This window comes from Odontesthes bonariensis, chromosome 6 (assembly GCF_027942865.1).
Source record: "Odontesthes bonariensis isolate fOdoBon6 chromosome 6, fOdoBon6.hap1, whole genome shotgun sequence".
Taxonomy (NCBI): domain Eukaryota; kingdom Metazoa; phylum Chordata; class Actinopteri; order Atheriniformes; family Atherinopsidae; genus Odontesthes; species Odontesthes bonariensis.
Genome location: NC_134511.1, coordinates 28311899 through 28333148, shown reverse-complemented (window position 1 = coordinate 28333148; position 21250 = coordinate 28311899). Strand labels below are relative to the sequence as shown.

General features: G+C 42.7%; 1 protein-coding gene across 1 annotated transcript in view; it reads left to right on the top strand.

The window, feature by feature from the left end:
- The window catches only part of LOC142382403 (solute carrier organic anion transporter family member 2B1-like), a 132581-nt gene that overhangs the window by 87093 nt on the left and 24238 nt on the right, over nt 1-21250 (top strand). Inside the window, exons 9-10 of the mRNA XM_075468205.1 lie at nt 19755-19919; nt 20342-20531. Of these exons, the coding sequence (XP_075324320.1) occupies nt 19755-19919; nt 20342-20531 (355 nt within the window). The remainder of the gene's footprint in view (nt 1-19754; nt 19920-20341; nt 20532-21250) is intronic.

The window sequence follows — 21250 nt, the reverse complement described above, 5'->3', positions numbered from 1 at the left end:
CTGCCCAAAAAAGTCTGCCTTCTGCCCAAAGAAGTCTGCTTTCTGCCAAAAAATTCTGCTTTCTGCCCAAAAAAGTCTGCTTTCTGCCCAAAAAAAGTCTGCTTTCTGCCCAAAAAGTCTGCTTTCTGCCCAAAACGCTCTGCTTTCTGCCCAAAAAGGTCTGCTTTATGCTCAAAAAAGTCTGCTTTATGCTCAAAAAAGTCTGCTTTATGCTCAAAAAAGTCTGCTTTCTGCCCAAAAAGTCTGCTTTCTGCCCAAAACGCTCTGCTTTCTGCCCAAAAAGGTCTGCTTTATGCTCAAAAAAGTCTGCTTTCTGCCCAAAAAAGTCTGCTTTCTGCTCAAGAAAGTTTGCTTTCTGCCCAAAAAAGTCTGCTTTCTGCGTAAAGAAGTTTGCTTTCTGCCCAAAAAAGTCTGCTTTCTGCCCAAAAAGGTCTTCTTTCTGCCCAAAAAAGTCTGCTTTCTGCCCAAAAAGGTCTGCTTTCTGCCCAAAAAAGTCTGCTTTCTGCCCAAAAAATTCTGTTTTCTGCCCAAAAAGGTCAGCTTTATGCTCAAAAAAGTCTGCTTTCTGCTCAAGAAAGTCTGCTTTCTGCCCAAAGAAGTCTGCTTTCTGCCCAAAAAGGTCTGCTTTCTGCCAAAAAAGGTCTTCTTTCTGCCCAAAAAAGTCTGCTTTCTGCCCCAAAAAATGTTGCTTTCTGCCCAAAAAGGTCTGCTTTCTGCCCAAAAAGGTCTTCTTTCTGCCCACAAAAGTCTGCTTTCTGCCCAAAAAGGTCTGCTTTCTGCCCAAAAAAGTCTGCTTTCTGCCCAAAAAAGTCTGCTTTCTGCCAAAAAAGGTCCGCTTTCTGCCCAAAGAAGTCTGCTTTCTGCCCAAAAAGTCTGCTTTATGCTCAAAAAAGTCTGCTTTCTGCCCAAAGAAGTCTGCTTTCTGCCCAAAAAAGTCTGCTTTCTGCCCAAAAAGTCTGCTTTATGCTCAAAAAAGTCTGCTTTCTGCCCAAAGAAGTCTGCTTTCTGCCCAAAAAGGTCTGCTTTATGCTCAAAAAAGTCTGCTTTCTGCCCAAAGAAGTCTGCTTTCTGCCCAAAAAAGTCTGCTTTCTGCGTAAAGGAGTTTTTTTTCTGCCCAAAAGTCTGCTTTCTGCCCAAAAAAGTCTGCTTTCTGCCCAAAAAAAGTCTGCTTTCTGCACAAAAAAGTCTGCTTTCTGCCCAAAAAGGTCTGCTTTATGCTCAAAAAAGTCTGCTTTCTGCCCAAAAAAATCTGCTTTCTGCTCAAGAAAGTCTGCTTTCTGCCCAAAGAAGTCTGCTTTCTGCCCAAAAAAGTCTGCTTTCTGTGTAAAGAAGTTTGCTTTCTGCCCAAAAGTCTGCTTTCTGCCCAAAAAAGTCTGCTTTCTGCTAAAAAAAGTCTGCTTTCTGCCCAAAAAAGTCTGCTTTCTGCCCAAAAAAGTCTGCCTTCTGCCCAAAGAAGTCTGCTTTCTGCCAAAAAATTCTGCTTTCTGCCCAAAAAAGTCTGCTTTCTGCCCAAAAAAAGTCTGCTTTCTGCCCAAAAAGTCTGCTTTCTGCCCAAAACGCTCTGCTTTCTGCCCAAAAAGGTCTGCTTTATGCTCAAAAAAGTCTGCTTTATGCTCCAAAAAGTCTGCTTTCTGCCCAAAAAGTCTGCTTTATGCCCAAAACGCTCTGCTTTCTGCCCAAAAAGGTCTGCTTTATGCTAAAAAAAGTCTGCTTTCTGCCCAAAAAAGTCTGCTTTCTGCTCAAGAAAGTTTGCTTTCTGCCCAAAAAAGTCTGCTTTCTGCGTAAAGAAGTTTGCTTTCTGCCCAAAAAAGTCTGCTTTCTGCCCAAAAAGGTCTTCTTTCTGCCCAAAAAAGTCTGCTTTCTGCCCAAAAAGGTCTGCTTTCTACCCAAAAAAGTCTGCTTTCTGCCCAAAAAATTCTGTTTTCTGCCCAAAAAGGTCAGCTTTATGCTCAAAAAAGTCTGCTTTCTGCTCAAGAAAGTCTGCTTTCTGCCCAAAGAAGTCTGCTTTCTGCCCAAAAAGGTCTGCTTTCTGCCCTAAAAGGTCTGCTTTCTGCCCAAAAAGGTCTTCTTTCTGCCCACAAAAGTCTGCTTTCTGCCCAAAAAGGTCTGCTTTCTGCCCAAAAAAGTCTGCTTTCTGCCCAAAAAAGTCTGCTTTCTGCCAAAAAAGGTCCGCTTTCTGCCCAAAGAAGTCTGCTTTCTGCCCAAAAAGTCTGCTTTATGCTCAAAAAAGTCTGCTTTCTGCCCAAAGAAGTTTGCTTTCTGCCCAAAAAAGTCTGCTTTCTGCCCAAAAAGTCTGCTTTATGCTCAAAAAAGTCTGCTTTCTGCCCAAAGAAGTCTGCTTTCTGCCCAAAAAGGTCTGCTTTATGCTCAAAAAAGTCTGCTTTCTGCCCAAAGAAGTCTGCTTTCTGCCCAAAAAAGTCTGCTTTCTGCGTAAAGAAGTTTTTTTTCTGCCCAAAAGTCTGCTTTCTGCCCAAAAAGTCTGCTTTCTGCCCAAAACGCTCTGCTTTCTGCCCAAAAAGGTCTGCTTTCTGCCCAAAAAGGTCTGCTTTATGCTCAAAAAAGTCTGCTTTATGCTCAAAAAAGTCTGCTTTCTGCCCAAAAAGTCTGCTATCTGCCCAAAAAAAGTCTGCTTTCTGCCCAAAAAAGTCTGCTTTCTGCCCAAAAAGGTCTGCTTTATGCTCAAAAAAGTCTGCTTTCTGCCCAAAAAAATCTGCTTTCTGCTCAAGAAAGTCTGCTTTCTGCCCAAAGAAGTCTGCTTTCTGCCCAAAAAAGTCTGCTTTCTGCGTAAAGAAGTTTGCTTTCTGCCCAAAAGTCTTTCTGCCCAAAAAAGTCTGCTTTCTGCTAAAAAAAGTCTGCTTTCTGCCCAAAAAAGTCTGCTTTCTGCCCAAAAAAGTCTGCCTTCTGCCCAAAGAAGTCTGCTTTCTGCCAAAAAATTCTGCTTTCTGCCCAAAAAAGTCTGCTTTCTGCCCAAAAAAAGTCTGCTTTCTGCCCAAAAAGTCTGCTTTCTGCCCAAAACGCTCTGCTTTCTGCCCAAAAAGGTCTGCTTTATGCTCAAAAAAGTCTGCTTTATGCTCAAAAAAGTCTGCTTTCTGCCCAAAAAGTCTGCTATCTGCCCAAAAAGTCTGCTTTATGCCCAAAACGCTCTGCTTTCTGCCCAAAAAGGTCTGCTTTATGCTCAAAAAAGTCTGCTTTATGCTCCAAAAAGTCTGCTTTCTGCCCAAAAAGTCTGCTTTATGCCCAAAACGCTCTGCTTTCTGCCCAAAAAGGTCTGCTTTATGCTAAAAAAAGTCTGCTTTCTGCCCAAAAAAGTCTGCTTTCTGCTCAAGAAAGTTTGCTTTCTGCCCAAAAAAGTCTGCTTTCTGCGTAAAGAAGTTTGCTTTCTGCCCAAAAAAGTCTGCTTTCTGCCCAAAAAGGTCTTCTTTCTGCCCAAAAAAGTCTGCTTTCTGCCCAAAAAGGTCTGCTTTCTACCCAAAAAAGTCTGCTTTCTGCCCAAAAAATTCTGTTTTCTGCCCAAAAAGGTCAGCTTTATGCTCAAAAAAGTCTGCTTTCTGCTCAAGAAAGTCTGCTTTCTGCCCAAAGAAGTCTGCTTTCTGCCCAAAAAGGTCTGCTTTCTGCCCTAAAAGGTCTGCTTTCTGCCCAAAAAGGTCTTCTTTCTGCCCACAAAAGTCTGCTTTCTGCCCAAAAAGGTCTGCTTTCTGCCCAAAAAAGTCTGCTTTCTGCCCAAAAAAGTCTGCTTTCTGCCAAAAAAGGTCCGCTTTCTGCCCAAAGAAGTCTGCTTTCTGCCCAAAAAGTCTGCTTTATGCTCAAAAAAGTCTGCTTTCTGCCCAAAGAAGTTTGCTTTCTGCCCAAAAAAGTCTGCTTTCTGCCCAAAAAGTCTGCTTTATGCTCAAAAAAGTCTGCTTTCTGCCCAAAGAAGTCTGCTTTCTGCCCAAAAAGGTCTGCTTTATGCTCAAAAAAGTCTGCTTTCTGCCCAAAGAAGTCTGCTTTCTGCCCAAAAAAGTCTGCTTTCTGCGTAAAGAAGTTTTTTTTCTGCCCAAAAGTCTGCTTTCTGCCCAAAAAGTCTGCTTTCTGCCCAAAACGCTCTGCTTTCTGCCCAAAAAGGTCTGCTTTCTGCCCAAAAAGGTCTGCTTTATGCTCAAAAAAGTCTGCTTTATGCTCAAAAAAGTCTGCTTTCTGCCCAAAAAGTCTGCTATCTGCCCAAAAAAAGTCTGCTTTCTGCCCAAAAAAGTCTGCTTTCTGCCCAAAAAGGTCTGCTTTATGCTCAAAAAAGTCTGCTTTCTGCCCAAAAAAATCTGCTTTCTGCTCAAGAAAGTCTGCTTTCTGCCCAAAGAAGTCTGCTTTCTGCCCAAAAAAGTCTGCTTTCTGCGTAAAGAAGTTTGCTTTCTGCCCAAAAGTCTTTCTGCCCAAAAAAGTCTGCTTTCTGCTAAAAAAAGTCTGCTTTCTGCCCAAAAAATCTGCTTTCTGCCCAAAAAAGTCTGCCTTCTGCCCAAAGAAGTCTGCTTTCTGCCAAAAAATTCTGCTTTCTGCCCAAAAAAGTCTGCTTTCTGCCCAAAAAAAGTCTGCTTTCTGCCCAAAAAGTCTGCTTTCTGCCCAAAACGCTCTGCTTTCTGCCCAAAAAGGTCTGCTTTATGCTCAAAAAAGTCTGCTTTATGCTCAAAAAAGTCTGCTTTCTGCCCAAAAAGTCTGCTATCTGCCCAAAAAGTCTGCTTTATGCCCAAAACGCTCTGCTTTCTGCCCAAAAAGGTCTGCTTTATGCTCAAAAAAGTCTGCTTTATGCTCCAAAAAGTCTGCTTTCTGCCCAAAAAGTCTGCTTTATGCCCAAAACGCTCTGCTTTCTGCCCAAAAAGGTCTGCTTTATGCTCAAAAAAGTCTGCTTTCTGCCCAAAAAAGTCTGCTTTCTGCTCAAGAAAGTTTGCTTTCTGCCCAAAAAAGTCTGCTTTCTGCGTAAAGAAGTTTGCTTTCTGCCCAAAAAAGTCTGCTTTCTGCCCAAAAAGGTCTTCTTTCTGCCCAAAAAGTCTGCTTTCTGCCCAAAAAGGTCTGCTTTCTGCCCAAAAAAGTCTGCTTTCTGCCCAAAAAATTCTGTTTTCTGCCCAAAAAGGTCAGCTTTATGCTCAAAAAAGTCTGCTTTCTGCTCAAGAAAGTCTGCTTTCTGCCCAAAGAAGTCTGCTTTCTGCCCAAAAAGGTCTGCTTTCTGCCAAAAAAGGTCTTCTTTCTGCCCAAAAAAGTCTGCTTTCTGCCCCTAAAAATTTTGCTTTCTGCCCAAAAAGGTCTGCTTTCTGCCCAAAAAGGTCTTCTTTCTGCCCACAAAAGTCTGCTTTCTGCCCAAAAAGATCTGCTTTCTGCCCAAAAAAGTCTGCTTTCTGCCCAAAAAAGTCTGCTTTCTGCGTAAAGAAGTTTTTTTTCTGCCCAAAAGTCTGCTTTCTGCCCAAAAAAAATTTTCTTTCTGCCCAAAAAAAGTCTGCTTTCTGCCCAAAACGCTCTGCTTTCTGCCCAAAAAGGTCTGCTTTATGCTCAAAAAAGTCTGCTTTCTGCCCAAAGAAGTCTGCTTTCTGCCCAAAAAAGTCTGCTTTCTGCCCAAAGGCTGCTTTCTGCCAAAAAAGTCTGCTTTCTGCCCAAAAAGTCTGCTTTCTGCCCAAAAAGTCTGCTTTATGCCCAAAACGCTCTGCTTTCTGCCCAAAAAGGTCTGCTTTATGCTCAAAAAAGTCTGCTTTCTGCTCAAGAAAGTTTGCTTTCTGCCCAAAAAAGTCTGCTTTCTGCTCAAAAAAGTCTGCTTTCTGCCCAAAAAGGTCTTCTTTCTGCCCAAAAAAGTCTGCTTTCTGCCCAAAAAGGTCTGCTTTCTGCCCAAAAAAGTCTGCTTTCTGCCCAAAAAAGTCTGCTTTCTGCCCAAAAAAGTCTGCTTTCTGCCCAAAAAAATCTGCTTTCTGCTCAAGAAAGTCTGCTTTCTGCCCAAAGAAGTCTGCTTTCTGCCCAAAAAAGTCTGCTTTCTGCCCAAAAAAGTCTGCCTTCTGCCCAAAGAAGTCTGCTTTCTGCCAAAAAAATCTGCTTTCTGCCCAAAAAAGTCTGCTTTCTGCCCAAAAAAAGTCTGCTTTCTGCCCAAAAAGTCTGCTTTCTGCCCAAAACGCTCTGCTTTCTGCCCAAAAAGGTCTGCTTTATGCTCAAAATAGTCTGCTTTATGCTCAAAAAAGTCTGCTTTCTGCCCAAAAAAGTCTGCCTTCTGCCCAAAGAAGTCTGCTTTCTGCCAAAAAATTCTGCTTTCTGCCCAAAAAAGTCTGCTTTCTGCCCAAAAAAAGTCTGCTTTCTGCCCAAAAAGTCTGCTTTCTGCCCAAAACGCTCTGCTTTCTGCCCAAAAAGGTCTGCTTTATGCTCAAAAAAGTCTGCTTTATGCTCAAAAAAGTCTGCTTTCTGCCCAAAAAGTCTGCTTTCTGCCCAAAAAGGTCTGCTTTCTGCCAAAAAAGGTCTTCTTTCTGCCCAAAAAAGTCTGCTTTCTGCCCAAAAAAGTCTGCTTTCTGCGTAAAGAATTTTTGTTTCTGCCCAAAAGTCTGCTTTCTGCCCAAAAAATTCTGCTTTCTGCCCAAAAAAGTCTGCTTTCTGCCCAAAAAGTCTGCTTTATGCTCAAAAAAGTCTGCTTTCTGCCCAAAGAAGTCTGCTTTCTGCCCAAAAAAGTCTGCTTTCTGCCCAAAAAGTCTGCTTTATGCTCAAAAAAGTCTGCTTTCTGCCCAAAGAAGTCTGCTTTCTGCCCAAAAAGGTCTGCTTTATGCTCAAAAAAGTCTGCTTTCTGCCCAAAGAAGTCTGCTTTCTGCCCAAAAAAGTCTGCTTTCTGCGTAAAGAAGTTTTTTTTCTGCCCAAAAGTCTGCTTTCTGCCCAAAAAAGTCTGCTTTCTGCCCCAAAAAAGTCTGCTTTCTGCCCAAAAAAGTCTGCTTTCTGCCCAAAAAAGTCTGCTTTCTGCCCAAAAAGGTCTGCTTTATGCTCAAAAAAGTCTGCTTTCTGCCCAAAAAAATCTGCTTTCTGCTCAAGAAAGTCTGCTTTCTGCCCAAAGAAGTCTGCTTTCTGCCCAAAAAAGTCTGCTTTCTGCGTAAAGAAGTTTGCTTTCTGCCCAAAAGTCTGCTTTCTGCCCAAAAAAGTCTGCTTTCTGCTAAAAAAAGTCTGCTTTCTGCCCAAAAAAGTCTGCTTTCTGCCCAAAAAAGTCTGCCTTCTGCCCAAAGAAGTCTGCTTTCTGCCAAAAAATTCTGCTTTCTGCCCAAAAAAGTCTGCTTTCTGCCCAAAAAAAGTCTGCTTTCTGCCCAAAAAGTCTGCTTTCTGCCCAAAACGCTCTGCTTTCTGCCCAAAAAGGTCTGCTTTATGCTCAAAAAAGTCTGCTTTATGCTCAAAAAAGTCTGCTTTATGCTCAAAAAAGTCTGCTTTCTGCCCAAAAAGTCTGCTTTATGCCCAAAACGCTCTGCTTTCTGCCCAAAAAGGTCTGCTTTATGCTCAAAAAAGTCTGCTTTCTGCCCAAAAAAGTCTGCTTTCTGCTCAAGAAAGTTTGCTTTCTGCCCAAAAAAGTCTGCTTTCTGCGTAAAGAAGTTTGCTTTCTGCCCAAAAAAGTCTGCTTTCTGCCCAAAAAGGTCTTCTTTCTGCCCAAAAAAGTCTGCTTTCTGCCCAAAAAGGTCTGCTTTCTGCCCAAAAAAGTCTGCTTTCTGCCCAAAAAATTCTGTTTTCTGCCCAAAAAGGTCAGCTTTATGCTCAAAAAAGTCTGCTTTCTGCTCAAGAAAGTCTGCTTTCTGCCCAAAGAAGTCTGCTTTCTGCCCAAAAAGGTCTGCTTTCTGCCAAAAAAGGTCTTCTTTCTGCCCAAAAAAGTCTGCTTTCTGCCCCAAAAAATGTTGCTTTCTGCCCAAAAAGGTCTGCTTTCTGCCCAAAAAGGTCTTCTTTCTGCCCACAAAAGTCTGCTTTCTGCCCAAAAAGGTCTGCTTTCTGCCCAAAAAAGTCTGCTTTCTGCCCAAAAAAGTCTGCTTTCTGCCAAAAAAGGTCCGCTTTCTGCCCAAAGAAGTCTGCTTTCTGCCCAAAAAGTCTGCTTTATGCTCAAAAAAGTCTGCTTTCTGCCCAAAGAAGTCTGCTTTCTGCCCAAAAAGTCTGCTTTATGCTCAAAAAAGTCTGCTTTCTGCCCAAAGAAGTCTGCTTTCTGCCCAAAAAGGTCTGCTTTATGCTCAAAAAAGTCTGCTTTCTGCCCAAAGAAGTCTGCTTTCTGCCCAAAAAAGTCTGCTTTCTGCGTAAAGAAGTTTTTTTTCTGCCCAAAAGTCTGCTTTCTGCCCAAAAAAGTCTGCTTTCTGCCCAAAAAAAGTCTGCTTTCTGCACAAAAAAGTCTGCTTTCTGCCCAAAAAGGTCTGCTTTATGCTCAAAAAAGTCTGCTTTCTGCCCAAAAAAATCTGCTTTCTGCTCAAGAAAGTCTGCTTTCTGCCCAAAGAAGTCTGCTTTCTGCCCAAAAAAGTCTGCTTTCTGTGTAAAGAAGTTTGCTTTCTGCCCAAAAGTCTGCTTTCTGCCCAAAAAAGTCTGCTTTCTGCTAAAAAAAGTCTGCTTTCTGCCCAAAAAAGTCTGCTTTCTGCCCAAAAAAGTCTGCCTTCTGCCCAAAGAAGTCTGCTTTCTGCCAAAAAATTCTGCTTTCTGCCCAAAAAAGTCTGCTTTCTGCCCAAAAAAAGTCTGCTTTCTGCCCAAAACGCTCTGCTTTCTGCCCAAAAAGGTCTGCTTTATGCTCAAAAAAGTCTGCTTTATGCTCCAAAAAGTCTGCTTTCTGCCCAAAAAGTCTGCTTTATGCCCAAAACGCTCTGCTTTCTGCCCAAAAAGGTCTGCTTTATGCTCAAAAAAGTCTGCTTTCTGCCCAAAAAAGTCTGCTTTCTGCTCAAGAAAGTTTGCTTTCTGCCCAAAAAAGTCTGCTTTCTGCGTAAAGAAGTTTGCTTTCTGCCCAAAAAAGTCTGCTTTCTGCCCAAAAAGGTCTTCTTTCTGCCCAAAAAAGTCTGCTTTCTGCCCAAAAAGGTCTGCTTTCTACCCAAAAAAGTCTGCTTTCTGCCCAAAAAATTCTGTTTTCTGCCCAAAAAGGTCAGCTTTATGCTCAAAAAAGTCTGCTTTCTGCTCAAGAAAGTCTGCTTTCTGCCCAAAGAAGTCTGCTTTCTGCCCAAAAAGGTCTGCTTTCTGCCCTAAAAGGTCTGCTTTCTGCCCAAAAAGGTCTTCTTTCTGCCCACAAAAGTCTGCTTTCTGCCCAAAAAGGTCTGCTTTCTGCCCAAAAAAGTCTGCTTTCTGCCCAAAAAAGTCTGCTTTCTGCCAAAAAAGGTCCGCTTTCTGCCCAAAGAAGTCTGCTTTCTGCCCAAAAAGTCTGCTTTATGCTCAAAAAAGTCTGCTTTCTGCCCAAAGAAGTCTGCTTTCTGCCCAAAAAAGTCTGCTTTCTGCCCAAAAAGTCTGCTTTATGCTCAAAAAAGTCTGCTTTCTGCCCAAAGAAGTCTGCTTTCTGCCCAAAAAGGTCTGCTTTATGCTCAAAAAAGTCTGCTTTCTGCCCAAAGAAGTCTGCTTTCTGCCCAAAAAAGTCTGCTTTCTGCGTAAAGAAGTTTTTTTTCTGCCCAAAAGTCTGCTTTCTGCCCAAAAAAGTCTGCTTTCTGCCCAAAAAAAGTCTGCTTTCTGCCCAAAAAAGTCTGCTTTCTGCCCAAAAAGGTCTGCTTTATGCTCAAAAAAGTCTGCTTTCTGCCCAAAAAAATCTGCTTTCTGCTCAAGAAAGTCTGCTTTCTGCCCAAAGAAGTCTGCTTTCTGCCCAAAAAAGTCTGCTTTCTGCGTAAAGAAGTTTGCTTTCTGCCCAAAAGTCTGCTTTCTGCCCAAAAAAGTCTGCTTTCTGCTAAAAAAAGTCTGCTTTCTGCCCAAAAAAGTCTGCTTTCTGCCCAAAAAAGTCTGCCTTCTGCCCAAAGAAGTCTGCTTTCTGCCAAAAAATTCTGCTTTCTGCCCAAAAAAGTCTGCTTTCTGCCCAAAAAGTCTGCTTTCTGCCCAAAACGCTCTGCTTTCTGCCCAAAAAGGTCTGCTTTCTGCCCAAAAAGGTCTGCTTTATGCTCAAAAAAGTCTGCTTTATGCTCAAAAAAGTCTGCTTTATGCTCAAAAAAGTCTGCTTTCTGCCCAAAAAGTCTGCTATCTGCCCAAAAAAAGTCTGCTTTCTGCCCAAAAAAGTCTGCTTTCTGCCCAAAAAGGTCTGCTTTATGCTCAAAAAAGTCTGCTTTCTGCCCAAAAAAATCTGCTTTCTGCTCAAGAAAGTCTGCTTTCTGCCCAAAGAAGTCTGCTTTCTGCCCAAAAAAGTCTGCTTTCTGCGTAAAGAAGTTTGCTTTCTGCCCAAAAGTCTGCTTTCTGCCCAAAAAAGTCTGCTTTCTGCTAAAAAAAGTCTGCTTTCTGCCCAAAAAAGTCTGCTTTCTGCCCAAAAAAGTCTGCCTTCTGCCCAAAGAAGTCTGCTTTCTGCCAAAAAATTCTGCTTTCTGCCCAAAAAAGTCTGCTTTCTGCCCAAAAAAAGTCTGCTTTCTGCCCAAAAAGTCTGCTTTCTGCCCAAAACGCTCTGCTTTCTGCCCAAAAAGGTCTGCTTTCTGCCCAAAAAGGTCTGCTTTATGCTCAAAAAAGTCTGCTTTATGCTCAAAAAAGTCTGCTTTCTGCCCAAAAAGTCTGCTATCTGCCCAAAAAAAGTCTGCTTTCTGCCCAAAAAGTCTGCTTTCTGCCCAAAAAGGTCTGCTTTCTGCCCAAAAAAGTCTGCTTTCTGCCCAAAAAAGTCTGCTTTCTGCGTAAAGAAGTTTTTTTTCTGCCCAAAAGTCTGCTTTCTGCCCAAAAAAGTCTGCTTTCTGCCCAAAAAAAGTCTGCTTTCTGCCCAAAACGCTCTGCTTTCTGCCCAAAAAAGTCTGCTTTATGCTCAAAAAAGTCTGCCTTCTGCCCAAAGAAGTCTGCTTTCTGCCAAAAAATTCTGCTTTCTGCCCAAAAAAGTCTGCTTTCTGCCCAAAAAAAGTCTGCTTTCTGCCCAAAAAGTCTGCTTTCTGCCCAAAACGCTCTGCTTTCTGCCCAAAAAGGTCTGGTTTCTGCCCAAAAAGGTCTGCTTTATGCTCAAAAAAGTCTGCTTTATGCTCAAAAAAGTCTGCTTTCTGCCCAAAAAGTCTGCTATCTGCCCAAAAAAAGTCTGCTTTCTGCCCAAAAAAGTCTGCTTTCTGCCCAAAAAGGTCTGCTTTATGCTCAAAAAAGTCTGCTTTCTGCCCAAAAAAATCTGCTTTCTGCTCAAGAAAGTCTGCTTTCTGCCCAAAGAAGTCTGCTTTCTGCCCAAAAAAGTCTGCTTTCTGCGTAAAGAAGTTTGCTTTCTGCCCAAAAGTCTGCTTTCTGCCCAAAAAAGTCTGCTTTCTGCTAAAAAAAGTCTGCTTTCTGCCCAAAAAAGTCTGCTTTCTGCCCAAAAAAGTCTGCCTTCTGCCCAAAGAAGTCTGCTTTCTGCCAAAAAATTCTGCTTTCTGCCCAAAAAAGTCTGCTTTCTGCCCAAAAAAAGTCTGCTTTCTGCCCAAAAAGTCTGCTTTCTGCCCAAAACGCTCTGCTTTCTGCCCAAAAAGGTCTGCTTTATGCTCAAAAAAGTCTGCTTTATGCTCAAAAAAGTCTGCTTTCTGCCCAAAAAGTCTGCTATCTGCCCAAAAAGTCTGCTTTATGCCCAAAACGCTCTGCTTTCTGCCCAAAAAGGTCTGCTTTATGCTCAAAAAAGTCTGCTTTCTGCCCAAAAAAGTCTGCTTTCTGCTCAAGAAAGTTTGCTTTCTGCCCAAAAAAGTCTGCTTTCTGCGTAAAGAAGTTTGCTTTCTGCCCAAAAAAGTCTGCTTTCTGCCCAAAAAGGTCTTCTTTCTGCCCAAAAAAGTCTGCTTTCTGCCCAAAAAGGTCTGCTTTCTGCCCAAAAAAGTCTGCTTTCTGCCCAAAAAATTCTGTTTTCTGCCCAAAAAGGTCAGCTTTATGCTCAAAAAAGTCTGCTTTCTGCTCAAGAAAGTCTGCTTTCTGCCCAAAGAAGTCTGCTTTCTGCCCAAAAAGGTCTGCTTTCTGCCAAAAAAGGTCTTCTTTCTGCCCAAAAAAGTCTGCTTTCTGCCCCAAAAAATTTTGCTTTCTGCCCAAAAAGGTCTGCTTTCTGCCCAAAAAGGTCTTCTTTCTGCCCACAAAAGTCTGCTTTCTGCCCAAAAAGGTCTGCTTTCTGCCCAAAAAAGTCTGCTTTCTGCCCAAAAAAGTCTGCTTTCTGCGTAAAGAAGTTTTTTTTCTGCCCAAAAGTCTGCTTTCTGCCCAAAAAAGTCTGCTTTCTGCCCAAAAAAAGTCTGCTTTCTGCCCAAAACGCTCTGCTTTCTGCCCAAAAAGGTCTGCTTTATGCTCAAAAAAGTCTGCTTTCTGCCCAAAGAAGTCTGCTTTCTGCCCAAAAAAGTCTGCTTTCTGCCCAAAAGGCTGCTTTCTGCCAAAAAAGTCTGCTTTCTGCCCAAAAAGTCTGCTTTCTGCCCAAAAAGTCTGCTTTATGCCCAAAACGCTCTGCTTTCTGCCCAAAAAGGTCTGCTTTATGCTCAAAAAAGTCTGCTTTCTGCTCAAGAAAGTTTGCTTTCTGCCCAAAAAAGTCTGCTTTCTGCTCAAGAAAGTTTGCTTTCTGCCCAAAAAAGTCTGCTTTCTGCGTAAAGAAGTTTGCTTTCTGCCCAAAAAAGTCTGCTTTCTGCCCAAAAAGGTCTTCTTTCTGCCCAAAAAAGTCTGCTTTCTGCCCAAAAAGGTCTGCTTTCTGCCCAAAAAAGTCTGCTTTCTGCCCAAAAAAGTCTGCTTTCTGCCCAAAAAAGTCTGCTTTCTGCCCAAAAAAATCTGCTTTCTGCTCAAGAAAGTCTGCTTTCTGCCCAAAGAAGTCTTCTTTCTGCCCAAAAAAGTCTGCTTTCTGCCCAAAAAAGTCTGCCTTCTGCCCAAAGAAGTCTGCTTTCTGCCAAAAAAAGTCTGCTTTCTGCCCAAAACGCTCTGCTTTCTGCCCAAAAAGGTCTGCTTTATGCTCAAAATAGTCTGCTTTATGCTCAAAAAAGTCTGCTTTCTGCCCAAAAAAGTCTGCCTTCTGCCCAAAGAAGTCTGCTTTCTGCCAAAAAATTCTGCTTTCTGCCCAAAAAAGTCTGCTTTCTGCCCAAAAAAAGTCTGCTTTCTGCCCAAAAAGTCTGCTTTCTGCCCAAAACGCTCTGCTTTCTGCCCAAAAAGGTCTGCTTTATGCTCAAAAAAGTCTGCTTTATGCTCAAAAAGGTCTTCTTTCTGCCCAAAAAAGTCTGCTTTCTGCCCAAAAAAGTCTGCTTTCTGCGTAAAGAAGTTTTTTTTCTGCCCAAAAGTCTGCTTTCTGCCCAAAAAATTCTGCTTTCTGCCCAAAAAAGTCTGCTTTCTGCCCAAAAAGTCTGCTTTATGCTCAAAAAAGTCTGCTTTCTGCCCAAAGAAGTCTGCTTTCTGCCCAAAAAAGTCTGCTTTCTGCCCAAAAAGTCTGCTTTATGCTCAAAAAAGTCTGCTTTCTGCCCAAAGAAGTCTGCTTTCTGCCCAAAAAGGTCTGCTTTATGCTCAAAAAAGTCTGCTTTCTGCCCAAAGAAGTCTGCTTTCTGCCCAAAAAAGTCTGCTTTCTGCGTAAAGAAGTTTTTTTTCTGCCCAAAAGTCTGCTTTCTGCCCAAAAAAGTCTGCTTTCTGCCCCAAAAAAGTCTGCTTTCTGCCCAAAAAAGTCTGCTTTCTGCCCAAAAAAGTCTGCTTTCTGCCCAAAAAGGTCTGCTTTATGCTCAAAAAAGTCTGCTTTCTGCCCAAAAAAATCTGCTTTCTGCTCAAGAAAGTCTGCTTTCTGCCCAAAGAAGTCTGCTTTCTGCCCAAAAAAGTCTGCTTTCTGCGTAAAGAAGTTTGCTTTCTGCCCAAAAGTCTGCTTTCTGCCCAAAAAAGTCTGCTTTCTGCTAAAAAAAGTCTGCTTTCTGCCCAAAAAAGTCTGCTTTCTGCCCAAAAAAGTCTGCCTTCTGCCCAAAGAAGTCTGCTTTCTGCCAAAAAATTCTGCTTTCTGCCCAAAAAAGTCTGCTTTCTGCCCAAAAAAAGTCTGCTTTCTGCCCAAAAAGTCTGCTTTCTGCCCAAAACGCTCTGCTTTCTGCCCAAAAAGGTCTGCTTTATGCTCAAAAAAGTCTGCTTTATGCTCAAAAAAGTCTGCTTTATGCTCAAAAAAGTCTGCTTTCTGCCCAAAAAGTCTGCTTTCTGCCCAAAACGCTCTGCTTTCTGCCCAAAAAGGTCTGCTTTATGCTCAAAAAAGTCTGCTTTCTGCCCAAAAAAGTCTGCTTTCTGCTCAAGAAAGTTTGCTTTCTGCCCAAAAAAGTCTGCTTTCTGCGTAAAGAAGTTTGCTTTCTGCCCAAAAAAGTCTGCTTTCTGCCCAAAAAGGTCTTCTTTCTGCCCAAAAAAGTCTGCTTTCTGCCCAAAAAGGTCTGCTTTCTGCCCAAAAAAGTCTGCTTTCTGCCCAAAAAATTCTGTTTTCTGCCCAAAAAGGTCAGCTTTATGCTCAAAAAAGTCTGCTTTCTGCTCAAGAAAGTCTGCTTTCTGCCCAAAGAAGTCTGCTTTCTGCCCAAAAAGGTCTGCTTTCTGCCAAAAAAGGTCTTCTTTCTGCCCTAAAAAAGTCTGCTTTCTGCCCCAAAAAATGTTGCTTTCTGCCCAAAAAGGTCTGCTTTCTGCCCAAAAAGGTCTTCTTTCTGCCCACAAAAGTCTGCTTTCTGCCCAAAAAGGTCTGCTTTCTGCCCAAAAAAGTCTGCTTTCTGCCCAAAAAAGTCTGCTTTCTGCCAAAAAAGGTCCGCTTTCTGCCCAAAGAAGTCTGCTTTCTGCCCAAAAAGTCTGCTTTATGCTCAAAAAAGTCTGCTTTCTGCCCAAAGAAGTCTGCTTTCTGCCCAAAAAAGTCTGCTTTCTGCGTAAAGAAGTTTTTTTTCTGCCCAAAAGTCTGCTTTCTGCCCAAAAAAGTCTGCTTTCTGCCCAAAAAAAGTCTGCTTTCTGCCCAAAAAAGTCTGCTTTCTGCCCAAAAAGGTCTGCTTTATGCTCAAAAAAGTCTGCTTTCTGCCCAAAAAAATCTGCTTTCTGCTCAAGAAAGTCTGCTTTCTGCCCAAAGAAGTCTGCTTTCTGCCCAAAAAAGTCTGCTTTCTGCGTAAAGAAGTTTGCTTTCTGCCCAAAAGTCTGCTTTCTGCCCAAAAAAGTCTGCTTTCTGCTAAAAAAAGTCTGCTTTCTGCCCAAAAAAGTCTGCTTTCTGCCCAAAAAAGTCTGCCTTCTGCCCAAAGAAGTCTGCTTTCTGCCAAAAAATTCTGCTTTCTGCCCAAAAAAGTCTGCTTTCTGCCCAAAAAGTCTGCTTTCTGCCCAAAACGCTCTGCTTTCTGCCCAAAAAGGTCTGCTTTCTGCCCAAAAAGGTCTGCTTTATGCTCAAAAAAGTCTGCTTTATGCTCAAAAAAGTCTGCTTTATGCTCAAAAAAGTCTGCTTTCTGCCCAAAAAGTCTGCTATCTGCCCAAAAAAAGTCTGCTTTCTGCCCAAAAAAGTCTGCTTTCTGCCCAAAAAGGTCTGCTTTATGCTCAAAAAAGTCTGCTTTCTGCCCAAAAAAATCTGCTTTCTGCTCAAGAAAGTCTGCTTTCTGCCCAAAGAAGTCTGCTTTCTGCCCAAAAAAGTCTGCTTTCTGCGTAAAGAAGTTTGCTTTCTGCCCAAAAGTCTGCTTTCTGCCCAAAAAAGTCTGCTTTCTGCTAAAAAAAGTCTGCTTTCTGCCCAAAAAAGTCTGCTTTCTGCCCAAAAAAGTCTGCCTTCTGCCCAAAGAAGTCTGCTTTCTGCCAAAAAATTCTGCTTTCTGCCCAAAAAAGTCTGCTTTCTGCCCAAAAAAAGTCTGCTTTCTGCCCAAAAAGTCTGCTTTCTGCCCAAAACGCTCTGCTTTCTGCCCAAAAAGGTCTGCTTTCTGCCCAAAAAGGTCTGCTTTATGCTCAAAAAAGTCTGCTTTATGCTCAAAAAAGTCTGCTTTCTGCCCAAAAAGTCTGCTATCTGCCCAAAAAAAGTCTGCTTTCTGCCCAAAAAGTCTGCTTTCTGCCCAAAAAGGTCTGCTTTCTGCCCAAAAAAGTCTGCTTTCTGCCCAAAAAAGTCTGCTTTCTGCGTAAAGAAGTTTTTTTTCTGCCCAAAAGTCTGCTTTCTGCCCAAAAAAGTCTGCTTTCTGCCCAAAAAAAGTCTGCTTTCTGCCCAAAACGCTCTGCTTTCTGCCCAAAAAAGTCTGCTTTATGCTCAAAAAAGTCTGCCTTCTGCCCAAAGAAGTCTGCTTTCTGCCAAAAAATTCTGCTTTCTGCCCAAAAAAGTCTGCTTTCTGCCCAAAAAAAGTCTGCTTTCTGCCCAAAAAGTCTGCTTTCTGCCCAAAACGCTCTGCTTTCTGCCCAAAAAGGTCTGGTTTCTGCCCAAAAAGGTCTGCTTTATGCTCAAAAAAGTCTGCTTTATGCTCAAAAAAGTCTGCTTTCTGCCCAAAAAGTCTGCTATCTGCCCAAAAAAAGTCTGCTTTCTGCCCAAAAAAGTCTGCTTTCTGCCCAAAAAGGTCTGCTTTATGCTCAAAAAAGTCTGCTTTCTGCCCAAAAAAATCTGCTTTCTGCTCAAGAAAGTCTGCTTTCTGCCCAAAGAAGTCTGCTTTCTGCCCAAAAAAGTCTGCTTTCTGCGTAAAGAAGTTTGCTTTCTGCCCAAAAGTCTGCTTTCTGCCCAAAAAAGTCTGCTTTCTGCTAAAAAAAGTCTGCTTTCTGCCCAAAAAAGTCTGCTTTCTGCCCAAAAAAGTCTGCCTTCTGCCCAAAGAAGTCTGCTTTCTGCCAAAAAATTCTGCTTTCTGCCCAAAAAAGTCTGCTTTCTGCCCAAAAAAAGTCTGCTTTCTGCCCAAAAAGTCTGCTTTCTGCCCAAAACGCTCTGCTTTCTGCCCAAAAAGGTCTGCTTTATGCTCAAAAAAGTCTGCTTTATGCTCAAAAAAGTCTGCTTTCTGCCCAAAAAGTCTGCTATCTGCCCAAAAAGTCTGCTTTATGCCCAAAACGCTCTGCTTTCTGCCCAAAAAGGTCTGCTTTATGCTCAAAAAAGTCTGCTTTCTGCCCAAAAAAGTCTGCTTTCTGCTCAAGAAAGTTTGCTTTCTGCCCAAAAAAGTCTGCTTTCTGCGTAAAGAAGTTTGCTTTCTGCCCAAAAAAGTCTGCTTTCTGCCCAAAAAGGTCTTCTTTCTGCCCAAAAAAGTCTGCTTTCTGCCCAAAAAGGTCTGCTTTCTGCCCAAAAAAGTCTGCTTTCTGCCCAAAAAATTCTGTTTTCTGCCCAAAAAGGTCAGCTTTATGCTCAAAAAAGTCTGCTTTCTGCTCAAGAAAGTCTGCTTTCTGCCCAAAGAAGTCTGCTTTCTGCCCAAAAAGGTCTGCTTTCTGCCAAAAAAGGTCTTCTTTCTGCCCAAAAAAGTCTGCTTTCTGCCCCAAAAAATTTTGCTTTCTGCCCAAAAAGGTCTGCTTTCTGCCCAAAAAGGTCTTCTTTCTGCCCACAAAAGTCTGCTTTCTGCCCAAAAAGGTCTGCTTTCTGCCCAAAAAAGTCTGCTTTCTGCCCAAAAAAGTCTGCTTTCTGCGTAAAGAAGTTTTTTTTCTGCCCAAAAGTCTGCTTTCTGCCCAAAAAAGTCTGCTTTCTGCCCAAAAAAAGTCTGCTTTCTGCCCAAAACGCTCTGCTTTCTGCCCAAAAAGGTCTGCTTTATGCTCAAAAAAGTCTGCTTTCTGCCCAAAGAAGTCTGCTTTCTGCCCAAAAAAGTCTGCTTTCTGCCCAAAAGGCTGCTTTCTGCCAAAAAAGTCTGCTTTCTGCCCAAAAAGTCTGCTTTCTGCCCAAAAAGTCTGCTTTATGCCCAAAACGCTCTGCTTTCTGCCCAAAAAGGCCTGCTTTATGCTAAAAAAGTCTGCTTTCTGCTCAAGAAAGTTTGCTTTCTGCCCAAAAAAGTCTGCTTTCTGCCCAAAAAGGTCTGCTTTATGCCCAAAACGCTCTGCTTTCTGCCCAAAAAGGTCTGCTTAATGCTCAAAAAAGTCTGCTTTCTGCCCAAAAAAGTCTGCTTTCTGCTCAAGAAAGTCTGCTTTCTGCCCAAAGAAGTCTGCTTTCTGCCCAAAAAAGTCTGCTTTCTGCGTAAAAAAGTTTGCTTTCTGCCCAAAAAAGTCTGCTTTCTGCCCAAAAAAAGTCTGCTTTCTGCCTAAAAAGTCTGCTTTATGCTCAAAACGCTCTGCTTTCTTCCCAAAAAGGTCTGCTTTATGCTCAAAAGTCTGCTTTCTGCCCAAAAAAGTCTGCTTTCTGCTCAAGAAAGTCTGCTTTCTGCCCAAAGAAGTCTGCTTTCTGCCCAAAAAAGTCTGCTTTCTGCGTAAAGAAGTTTGCTTTCTGCCCAAAAAAGTCTGCTTTCTGCCCAAAAAAGTCTGCTTTCTGCCCAAAAAAAGTCTGCTTTCTGCCCAAAAAAGTCTGCTTTCTGCCCAAAAAAAGTCTGCTTTCTGCCAAAAAAGTCTGCTTTCTGCCCAAAAACGCTCTGCTTTCTGCCCAAAAAGGTCTGCTTTCTGCCCAAAAAGGTCTGCTTTATGCACAAAAAGGTCTGCTTTATGCCCAAAAAAGTCTGCTTTCTGCTCAAGAAAGTTTGCTTTCTGCCCAAAAAAGTCTGCTTTCTGCGTAAAGAAGTTTGCTTTCTGCCCAAAAAGGTCTGCTTTTTCCCAAAAAAGTCTGCTTTCTGCCCAAAAAGGTCTGCTTTCTGCCCAAAAAAAGTCTGCTTTCTGCCCAAAAAAGTCGGCTTTCTGCCCAAAAAAAGTCTGCTTTCTGCCCAAAACGCTCTGCTTTCTGCCCAAAAAGGTCTGCTTTATGCTCAAAAAAGTCTGCTTTCTGCCCAAAGAAGTCTGCTTTCTGCCCAAAAGTCTGCTTTCTGCCCAAAAAAGTCTGCTTTCTGCCAAAAAAGGTCTTCTTTCTGCCCAAAAAAGTCTGCTTTCTGCCCCAAAAAATTTTGCTTTCTGCCCAAAAAGGTCTGCTTTCTGCCCTAAAAGGTCTGTTTTCTGCCCAAAAAAGTCTGCTTTCTGCCCAAAAAAGTCTGCTTTCTGCCCAAAAAAAGTCTGCTTTCTGCCCAAAACGCTCTGCTTTCTGCCCAAAAAGGTCTGTTTTCTGCCCAAAAAAGTCTGCTTTCTGCCCAAAAAAGTCTGCTTTCTGCCCAAAAAAAGTCTGCTTTCTGCCCAAAACGCTCTGCTTTCTGCCCAAAAAGGTCTGCTTTATGCTCAAAAAAGTCTGTTTTCTGCCCAAAGAAGTCTGCTTTCTGCCCAAAAGTCTGCTTTCTGCCCAAAAAAGTCTGCTTTCTGCCCAAAAAAAGTCTGCTTTCTGCCCAAAAAAGTCTGCTTTCTGCCCAAAAAGGTCTGCTTTATGCTCAAAAAAGTCTGCTTTCTGCCCAAAAAAGTCTGCTTTCTGCCCAAAGAAGTCTGCTTTCTGCCAAAAAATTCTGCTTTCTGCCCAAAAAAGTCTGCTTTCTGCCCAAAAAGTCTGCTTTCTGCCCAAAAAGCTCTGCTTTCTGCCCAAAACGCTCTGCTTTCTGCCCAAAAAGGTCTGCTTTCTGCCCAAAAAGGTCTGCTTTATGCTCAAAAAAGTCTGCTTTATGCTCAAAAAAGTCTGCTTTCTGCCCAAATAAGTCTGCTTTCTGCCCAAAAAAAGTCTGCTTTCTGCCTCGGCCTCATCAGGGGTCATCGGGGGTCGGGGGGGTTTCACCATGATGAAGAACCCCAGTTGACCTGTCGCTTTCCCTCAGGTTTTCCTCGCATCGTGCTGCGGACGCTGTGCAGTCCGGTCTTCCTGCTGGTGGTCCTGGCGCAGGTGAACCTGGCGGCGCTGCTGTCCGGCCTCGCCACCTTCATGGCCAAGTTCATCGAGAGACAGTTCAACCAGACGGTGTCCTTCTCCACCATGATGATAGGTGAGAAACATCTGTATCACACATTTAAAAGAATCGGGTGACCTACTGTATCAAAAAAAAAAAGCTTAGATCCAGTAGCACAAGGACTGTAAGCTTGTGTGAGTCCAAGTTACGCCTAAGAGACTGCATCATGTTAAAGTATCTCTGACCAGTGAGACTGCATCATGTTAAAGTATCTCTGACCAGTGAGACTGCATCATGTTAAAGTATCTCTGACCAGTGAGACTGCATCATGTTAAAGTATCTCTGACCAATGAGACTGCATCATGTTAAAGTATCTCTGACCAATGAGACTGCATCAGGTTAAAGTGTCTCTGACCAGTGAGACTGCATCATGTTAAAGTGTCTCTGAGCAGTGAGACTGCATCATGTTAAAGTGTCTCTGACCAGTGAGACTGCATCTTCTGTTCCTCACCCTTCAGGCGGAGTTGGCATCCCGTTGGCGGTCCTAGGGATCGTTCTGGGCGGAGCTATGATGCGGAGGTTTAATCTCTCGGTCCACGGTGCCAGCAGGTTGTGTTTAGTGGCCATCCTGCTCTGCATGTTCTCCGCCCTGCCTCTGCTGTTCATTGGCTGCCCCACCCAGAAGGTGGATGGGGTCTTCCCCCCCAGGTAAGCAGAAGCCTCATCTCCCTGATAATTCTCGTTCTTTTAGAGGTTTGGAATGAAAGGTTTCAGTAAACTCTCCCATGAACCTATGATTTATAAAAGCCAGAGTTCTGAATCAATCAAGCTCTCTCAGAGTTTCTCTTTGGACATTTTCTGCTTCTTCCCTCATCTTCAGTCCTTGTACCTGAGCATCTTCAGAGGAATACTCCATACTATTAGTGCATAATACAGCATACTTCTCCTACTACTCATTCTTCTCCTACTAACTTTTTGAGTTAGTAAGCGAGTTTGAGTAAGCGAGAAGTTCCCGGATGCATACTAGATTCTCCGAAATGTTGGGTATGCATCATGAGGTTACTACTCATACTCAAACTACCCAAGATGCAACGTAACGTGACGTCGCCGATCGTCATTTCCTTTCAAAATGGCAGTTTCAAGCTAGCTACAACGAGGGTAGGTTCACTTCCTGTTTTCAAAACAAAAGCACCAATTGTACCGTAATGGCTTTCCCTATGATAAAAGGCAACGGGTATTTTATTTTGTGAAAATAACCGGAAGTGCGTTGCTCACTGCGGCTAGCTTTAGTAGCGCCGAATTCGTGGGAACAAAATTGTAAATAGCCAGTATTTTGTCAGGTTTTCAACACGTTGGGGATCTAAACGACTACTTTGTTTCAAAATGTTTCAAATGTTGCTAAGGTTTACAGAGTTTAGAGCCTAATC